This window comes from Nannospalax galili, unplaced genomic scaffold, assembly GCF_000622305.1.
Source record: "Nannospalax galili isolate Female #2095 unplaced genomic scaffold, S.galili_v1.0 scaffold1258, whole genome shotgun sequence".
NCBI classification, from domain to species: domain Eukaryota; kingdom Metazoa; phylum Chordata; class Mammalia; order Rodentia; family Spalacidae; genus Nannospalax; species Nannospalax galili.
This window is the reverse complement of record NW_008341370.1, coordinates 1,095,212-1,102,942: the sequence shown is the minus strand read 5'-3', so window position 1 is coordinate 1,102,942 and position 7,731 is coordinate 1,095,212. Positions and strand designations below refer to the sequence as shown.

Sequence of the window (7,731 nt, the reverse complement as noted above, 5' to 3'; positions counted from 1 at the left end):
GCAGACTACCATGCCCCCTCAGCATTTACTTGGGTTTATGGGGATCTGACCTCCAGTCCTCACATTTGCAGGACAAGCGTTCTAACCAATGAGCCATCTCCCCAGCCCTTACATTTTATTTTGAGACAATGTCTCACCAATTTGCCTATAATTGGGATCATAGACCCGCAACCAGAGTTCCTGGACCAGATTTCTTTTTTTCTGGTGCTGGGGTTTGAACTCAGGAACTTGCACACACTAGACAAGCCCTGTACCACTGAACAAACTCTCTGCCCTAAGGCAGGTTTTAAAAATTGAGATAAAATTGACATATCCTGAAATTTACCTTTCTGCACTGTTCAATTCAGATCATTCTCACAATGCAACACAACTATTCACACTCTTTAGAAGTAGAACTTTTCATCACCGCCAAATAAACTGTACCATTAGCAGTGGGACTGAAAAAATTTTTAATTATTATTTTTCAATATTTTTTTATTTTATGTTTATGAGTGTGTTGCCTAACATGTATGTTAGTGCACCCGTGTCGTGCAATGCCGCAGAGGTCAGAAGAGGGCTTCAGATTCCCCTGGAACTGGAGTTAAGGATGGTTAGTAGCTGCCATGTGGGTGCTGGGAATCGAACCAGGGTCCTCTGTAAGAGCAGTCAGTGCTTTTAACAGTGGAGCCACCTGTACAGCCCTAAATTATTTATTATTTTATCTTATTATTATTATTTGGTCTTTTTGAGAGAGCATCTCCTGTAGCCCTGCTGGCCTGGAACTCACTAAATAGACCAGGCTGGCCTTGAACTCACAGAAATTGGCTTGCCTCTGCCTCTTGAGTGCTGGGACTAAAGGCTTAATTTACTTTATGTGTATGAGTATTATGCCTACATGTATGTAGGTGCACCCATGTTGTGCAATGCCCGCAGAGGACAGAAAAGGGTCTCAGATCCCCTGAAAATGGAGTTATAGATGGTTGTTAGTCACCATGTGGGCTAGGATTCAAATCCCAGTTTTCTACAGGAGCAGCCAGTGCTCTCAACCGCTGAGCCATCTCTGTAGCCCCAGGGACTGAAAATTTTAAGATTTCTTTTTGCTGAGCATGGTAGCTTACACCTTTAATCTCAGCACTTGGGAAGCTGAGGCAGGTGGATCTCTGTGAGATGGAGGCTAGTCTGGTGTACATAGCAAGTTCTAGGATAGCTGGGGCTACAGGAAGACCCTGCCTCAAAAATTTTTTTTCTTTCTTTCTTTCTTTATATTATGTATATTTATATGTGGTGCCTGTGGAGGCCTGTCCTAGTCTGTTCTTCATTGCTGTGATGAAACACTCTGACCAGTACCAACTTGGGGAGGAAAGGGTTTATTTGTCGTACATCTCCCAGGTCGCACGCAGTTCATCAGGGAGCCCAAGGTAGGAACTCAGGGCAGGAACCTGGAAGCAGAAGCTGGAGCACAGGCCATGGAGGAACGCTGCTTACAGGCTTGCTCTCCTGGCCCCTGCTCAGCCTGCTTTCTTATGCAACACAGGCCCACCTGCCCAGGGGTGGCACCACCCACAGTGGGCTGGGCCCTCTCACATCACTCATCAAGAAGATGCCCTTCAGACATGGCCACAGGCCAGTCCAATAGAGGCAATTTTCCGATTGAGGCTCCCTCAACCCAGGTGTGTCAAGTTGACACTAAAGCTATCCAGCACAAGGCCAAAGGAAGGCACTGGATTTCCTGCAGCTGGAATTACAGGTGGTTGTAGACCACCCAACATGGGTGCTGGTAACCAAACTGGGTGCTAGGAACTGAACTCTGGTCTTCTGGAAGAGCCCCTGGAAGTGCTTTTAACAGCTAAACCATATCTCCAACCCAGGTTGGAAAATTTTTAAATGTCAAATCTAGACCAGGAAAAGATGGGCATAATTTTTTTTTTTCGGTCTTTTTGAGACAGGGTCTCCCTGTAGCCCCTGTCCTGGAACTCACTATGTAGACCAGACTGGCCTTGAACTCACAGAGATCCACCTGCCTCTGCCTCCCAAGTGCTGGTATAAAAAGCGTGCGCCACCACGCCCGGCTGAAAATTAATCTTTAAATGTTTCTAGTCTTTTTTTTTCTGGCAAATTATATATTTTAATTTTTTTTTTATTTTTTAGAAGCATTTCATTATAGCTTTAACACATTCAATAATAATTTCCAGAGCAAAGAATAATTTTTTTTTAACATGCATAGACAAAAAGGTTTGGATCGACTGTGGTGAGAAGCTGGTGCCTCGGAGAGTTAACATCTAGTGCTAATAAACATCAGATTTGATGATCCTCAGTGCATGGCATCTGCTTTTAAATCCTTGAGTACCAACATACTACCTTAGAGCAGTTCATTTCTTCAATATAGGGCAACCATGAGCAATCTGGTCTGGAGCTAACACACAAAGTCACAGTCTGAGAAAAAAGAAAGAAGTTCCTATTCCCAGGACCTACCCCATTAAGAGAAAGTCACCAGACCTGTCTAGTGGAGAGAAACCAGGTCACTTCCAGAGCTGAGGGGAGTTACCTGCTCTACCCTAGAGTCTCTGGGTTTGGAACCTTGAAACCCAGCATGCCAGCAGGAAGTGAGAAAACAGAGCATCTGGAAAGTTCTAAAGAGGTCCTGCAGCTTCCCTGGAGAATTAGGAGCCCTGACAAGAGCTGAGTCCCATTCGGTGTGGTCAAACTTGTGCTCTGGGGAACTCAGACTGGGCCGAGTTCTCTCAATTCTCCTGGGAGGTCTTTTGCTGTCAAGCCTGCCCTCTTAGGTGGCCCAGTGAGCCAGGGTCAACTTCCACAGTTCAATTATTGGTTATGCTGCCCTGAGCTCAGAAATGCTGGAGGAAGAAGGGCCAGAGAGATGGCTCAGTGGTTAAAGCACAGGCTGCTCTTGCAGAAGATCTGGGTTCAGTTCCCAGCATCCACATGGCAGCTAAGAACCATCTGTAACTCCAGTTCCAGGGGATCTGACACAGGTGCACAGGTACACTTACATATGTGCAGGCAATATACTCATACAGATAAAATATAAAAAAGAAAAAGAAAGCTTTTTTTCTTTTTTTTTTTTTCCCCCCCTTTTTGAGGCAGGTTCTCCCTGTAGCCCCAGCTGTCCTGGACCTCACCAGGTAGATACAGAGATCTGCCTGCCTCTACCTCCCAAGTGCTGGGATTAAAGGCATGTGACACCATGCCTGGCAATAAAACATTTTTATAAAAAGAAATGCTGGGGCTGGCTCAGCAGTTAAGAGCACTGGCTGTTCTTACAGAAGACCAGGTTCAAATCCCAGCACCCAGGTGGCAGCTAACAACTGTCCATAACTACAGTTCCAGGGGATTCTACACCCTCTTCTGTTGTCTTCAGGAATTGCATAACACAGGGGTACTCTGACGTACATGCATAAAGTAAAAAAATATAAATAAAATACTTTTTAAAAAAAGAGAAAGAAAGCCGGGCATGGTGGCACATGCCTGTAGTCCCAGCACTGGGGAGGCAGAAGCAGGCAGATCTCTGTAAGTTCAAGGCCAGCCTGGTCTACATAGTGAGTTCCAGGACAGCTGGGGCTACAGGGAGACACTGTCTCAAAAAACAAAAAAACAAAAAAACAAAAAAAAAAAAGAAAGAAAGAAATATGGAGAAATTCCAAACAGAATGATGCTAGCTGGTAGGCTGAATTACTGATTAAGTAACATTTGGGAGAGTTTTTTGCTTGATTGCTTTATTCTTTTTTCAGTGCTGGAAATGAAGTGGGTCCTTGGGCATGCTAAGCCAGACCTCAGTCTCCTGGAAGATTTAACAGGAGTTGAACATGTACCATGGACTACTTAGTACTGCCGATTTTTTATTTTTTAATTATTATTTTTATTTTGTTTTATTCTATGTGTATGCGTGTATTGCCTGCCTGTAGGTAAGTGCACCCATGTCTGAAATGCCCATGGAGGACAGAAGAGGCTGTTGGATCCCCTGGAACTGGAGTTACGGACAGTTGTTAGCTGCCATGTGGATGCTGAGATTCGAACCCGGGTCCTCTGCAAGAACAGCCAATGCTCTTAACCACTAAGCCATCTCTCCAGACCCTCAGTTGGGTTTTGAGATTGGATCTCATGTAGCCAAAGCTGGCCTCTAACTCACTATGTAGCAGAGGATGACCCAGAATTCTTTGTTGTTTTTTTGAGAGGAGGTCTCCCTTGTAGCCCCAGATGGCCTGAAACTTGGTATGACCAAGCCAGACTAGGCTGGCTTCCCAAGTCCTGGAATTAAAGGCGTGGCAACCTAGAATTCTTATTCCTTCTGTCTCCACTTCCCAAGATCTGGAATTACAGGCATATGTTGTTACCAAGTCAGCCCTGATGACTTAGTGACCTGAGTTCGAGCCCCACAACCCACATAAAGGGGGAAAGGGAACCGATTCCAGTTATCCTCTGACTTCCACATGCATGTTCTGACACATACGCACCCACCCACACACCAAGTAACATTAATAATAATAAAAAGGAGCTTCTTAAACCCCCCATCCTAACCTTTTGCAAAGAAGGACCGAAAGGTTAACGGCCTGGAGCCAGGCAGCCTGGGTGTTAAACCCAAGAAGTTTGACTCCAGAGCCTCCAATTTTCATTCTTCTTAACTGGAGAGCTTTTAGTTTGAACATTTTGCGTTACCGAAGATAAACTGAGGCCCGGGGAGGTATAATGGAATTTCATTTCCAGGTTGCAGAACCAGTCAGGGACACAACCCGATCCTTCTGGAGACAAGCTGGGGCTACCGCAGATGGACGGTGCGGGGGAGGGGGGGGCGTCTCGCTGGCCTTGTCCCAGCCGACTTTGCCGCGGGCCTGGCTCGGTCCCCAGGTGAGCAGATGACTCAAAGGGCGGAGCCTAAATTTTGCGCACGGCCCCTCCCTGTCCCGCTGCTCCAGAGGAGCCAACCTTTCGGCTCCGGCCGGTGGCAACTTGTCCTAGCGAAACCGGGAAGGCGCCTCCCCTCTACGCTCCGCGGGTGGCGGTGTGGCGGGCGCGGGGAGCCGGAGGCGCAAACACTCACTCTCCCATTGGCTAGTCGGCGCTAGGGGGCGGCAGCCTAGGAGACTCCCTCCTCTGATTGGTCGGGAGCCACCTGGGCCCGCCTCTAAGGCGGCCGCGGGGCCTGCGTGTTGCAGCCTGCACTGCGCGGGGCAGCTGGCCGGGCCTGCTGTACTCCCCGTCCCCTTCCCGCCCAGCTCGCGCCGGCTCTTCGCCATTATCCCCACCTGGGAACGATGGAACTTGAGGGACTTTCTGTTAGATCTGGGAATTTAGTGGAGGCACCGTGCCCCTGCTTCAGAGGGCGCACCCCTCGGCTCAGAGCTGAGCACCAGCCTGGGGTGCTCAATGCCCCTCCTAAAACGTGTTCCTCCCACGCTACGCTTAGACTTCGCCCCTGAAACGTCACTGCCCCCCCCCCACATCCGAGCTTCTCAGCTTCCCGGCCCAGAGCACCCTATTCACCTGTCCTTAGAGGGGACTGCGCTGCCTTTGCACTCACTTTACTCGAACCCTCCCACCCCCATGGAGACATGAACCCAGGCTTCTCACCCGAGTCACCCACCCCTGAGTCACCCAGCGGAAGTGAAGGCCCTAACTCAGAGTTCACAGTTAAGGTCTCTAAATCATCTTTCTACCCCCCCTCCCCGACCCCATGGCCAATAAACTGGAGAAGACCGGAGTGTCACAGGGCAACTTTTATTATAGAGAGGAACCATGGTCACACCCAGCAAACGTGTTCCTTCTCCTCTCACAGTCTCTCTCTCTCACACACACACACATACACACACACACACACACACACACACACACACACACAGCTTCTGCCACAGTCCAGTTCTCAGCCACAGGGGTGGGACATTCCATTCTGAAGATCAAGAAACATCCAGGTGCAAGAGGGATGCACGGGGAGAAGTGGCCAGGTTGAGTGGGGTGGGGAGGAAAGGGGTGCAGAGAGCAGGGCTGGGCAGGGTTAGGAACACCCACCAACCCCGGCCCCTGGTGGCCTCAGCTGGACTGCACCCCTTCCAAGGAGCCTTTTTGAGCAGAGCATTCAGGAACGGTGTGGAAAGGCCCGGGTCCCACCCGATACTAGTCCTCTCTGCAAGGCTGGGGACTGGAGGGCGAGGCGGGGCAGGCAGGTAGCAGGCCGGCTCAGCTCTGGGGCTCCTCTGGAGCCTCTCCGCCCTCTTCCCCGGCATTGTCTGCTGTCCAGAGCGTCAGGTTGTCTCTCAGCAGCTGCATGATGAGGGTGCTGTCCTTGTAGGAGTCCTCGCTGAGGGTGTGCAGGTCAGCCATGGCCTCGTCGAAGGTGGTCTTGGCCAGAGAGATAGCCTCCTCAGGGCTGTTGGCTATCTCGTAGTGGAAGACGGAAAAGTTCAGGGCTAGGCCCAGGCGGATGGGGTTGGTGGGTGGCATCTCCTTCTTGCTGATGTCCATAGCCTCCTGGTAGGCTGACCGGGCAGAATCGATGATGCGTTTCTTGTCATCAGCCGTGGCCACCTCGGCCAGGTAGCGGTAGTAGTCGCCCTTCATCTTCAGATAGAAGACTCGGCTCTCTGCATCTCCAGCATCCTTGATGAGGTGAGAGTCCAGCAGGCCCAGCACCGTGTCACACACACCTCGGAGCTCAGTCTCCACCTTCTCCCGGTACTCTTTCACCTCGGGCCCCTTCTCTTCCGATCCCTCCTCATTGCTCTTCTGCTCAATGCTGGACAGGACCCTCCAGGCCGCCCTCTGGCCTCCTACCACGTTCTTGTAGGCCACAGAAAGCAGGTTCCTCTCTTCGCAGGAGAGCTCCTCACCCTTTTCTACGGCGCCCTTCATGAAGGCTGCCATGTCCTCATAGCGTTCTGCCTGTTCTGCCAACTTGGCCTTCTGGATCAGACTGGCTCTCTCCATGATTCTGGGGACGGACAGACAGGCGGGCGAACTGGCTGCCTCGAGACCAATGCCGGATTCTGTGCCTCTCTTGCTCTGGGTCTGCCTTTTGGCTGGGTGGCATGGCCCAAAGAAGGACCGGGAGGGGCAGGGGCGGGCCTAGGGCCTAGGACCTGCCCCTTCTTCCCGCACCCTTTCCGGCTCTTCCTTAAAGGTAAAAGGGCTGGGATGTTAGGGTGAGTCATCAGGACAGTCAGCAGGAGAAACCTGGGCGTGGGCCCCACCTGCCCAGGCACCTTTTAGGCTCCAGGCTGCCCCCTTGCCGTTCAGGACTGCATTGCAGGGGTGCACTGGTTCAGGGACCTGCCCTGGATTCTCAAATGAGATCCTCTTTCACAGAGTCCTTGCAAGGGTGAGGATGGCTTCAGGGTACCCAGCTACTTTAGCCTAGGTGAATTGGAGGGGAGGGACGGAGGATGGGATGGGTTCAGGTGAGGTATCGCATGTGTAGGTAGACCGTGCAGTTTCCCAGGCACTTTGACATCCATGATCTGATGTAATTCCCTGGATACCTCTGTGAGCTCTGGGGGACTGTAGAGATGGAAACAGTCTTAGGGGGTGAGACTGTTCAAAGACACACTGCTGCCAGCTCCATAAAAACTCCTCCTCAGTACACGGTTTCTTTTGGCTTGTCTTAAATTGAGGCCTCTGACCTGGCAGCCGCAGCCTATACCTAAAGTGAGAACCAGGCTTCTTCCCGAGTCTGTCTGAAGACATTCCCAAGACTTCCCTTGGTCCTCATTCTCCCTCAAGGTCCCCTCTGAGCACCCAGAATGC

At 50.7% G+C, this 7,731-nt stretch overlaps 1 protein-coding gene across 1 annotated transcript; it reads right to left on the bottom strand.

The window, feature by feature from the left end:
• Positions 1 to 5,705: 5,705 nt before the first annotated feature.
• Sfn (stratifin) lies at positions 5,706 to 7,289 on the bottom strand. Its single transcript, XM_008836836.3, has one exon. It carries the CDS (start codon positions 6,913 to 6,915, stop codon positions 6,169 to 6,171), a length of 747 nt encoding a protein of 248 aa, XP_008835058.1. The 5' UTR covers positions 6,916 to 7,289; the 3' UTR covers positions 5,706 to 6,168.
• Between the last annotated feature and the right edge of the window lie 442 nt (positions 7,290 to 7,731).

Excerpts from the sequence above, each read along its gene's own strand:
- Sfn (XM_008836836.3), bottom strand. The coding sequence starts at position 6,915 with ATGGAGAGAGCCAGTCTGATCCAGAAGGCCAAGTTGGCAGAACAGGCA.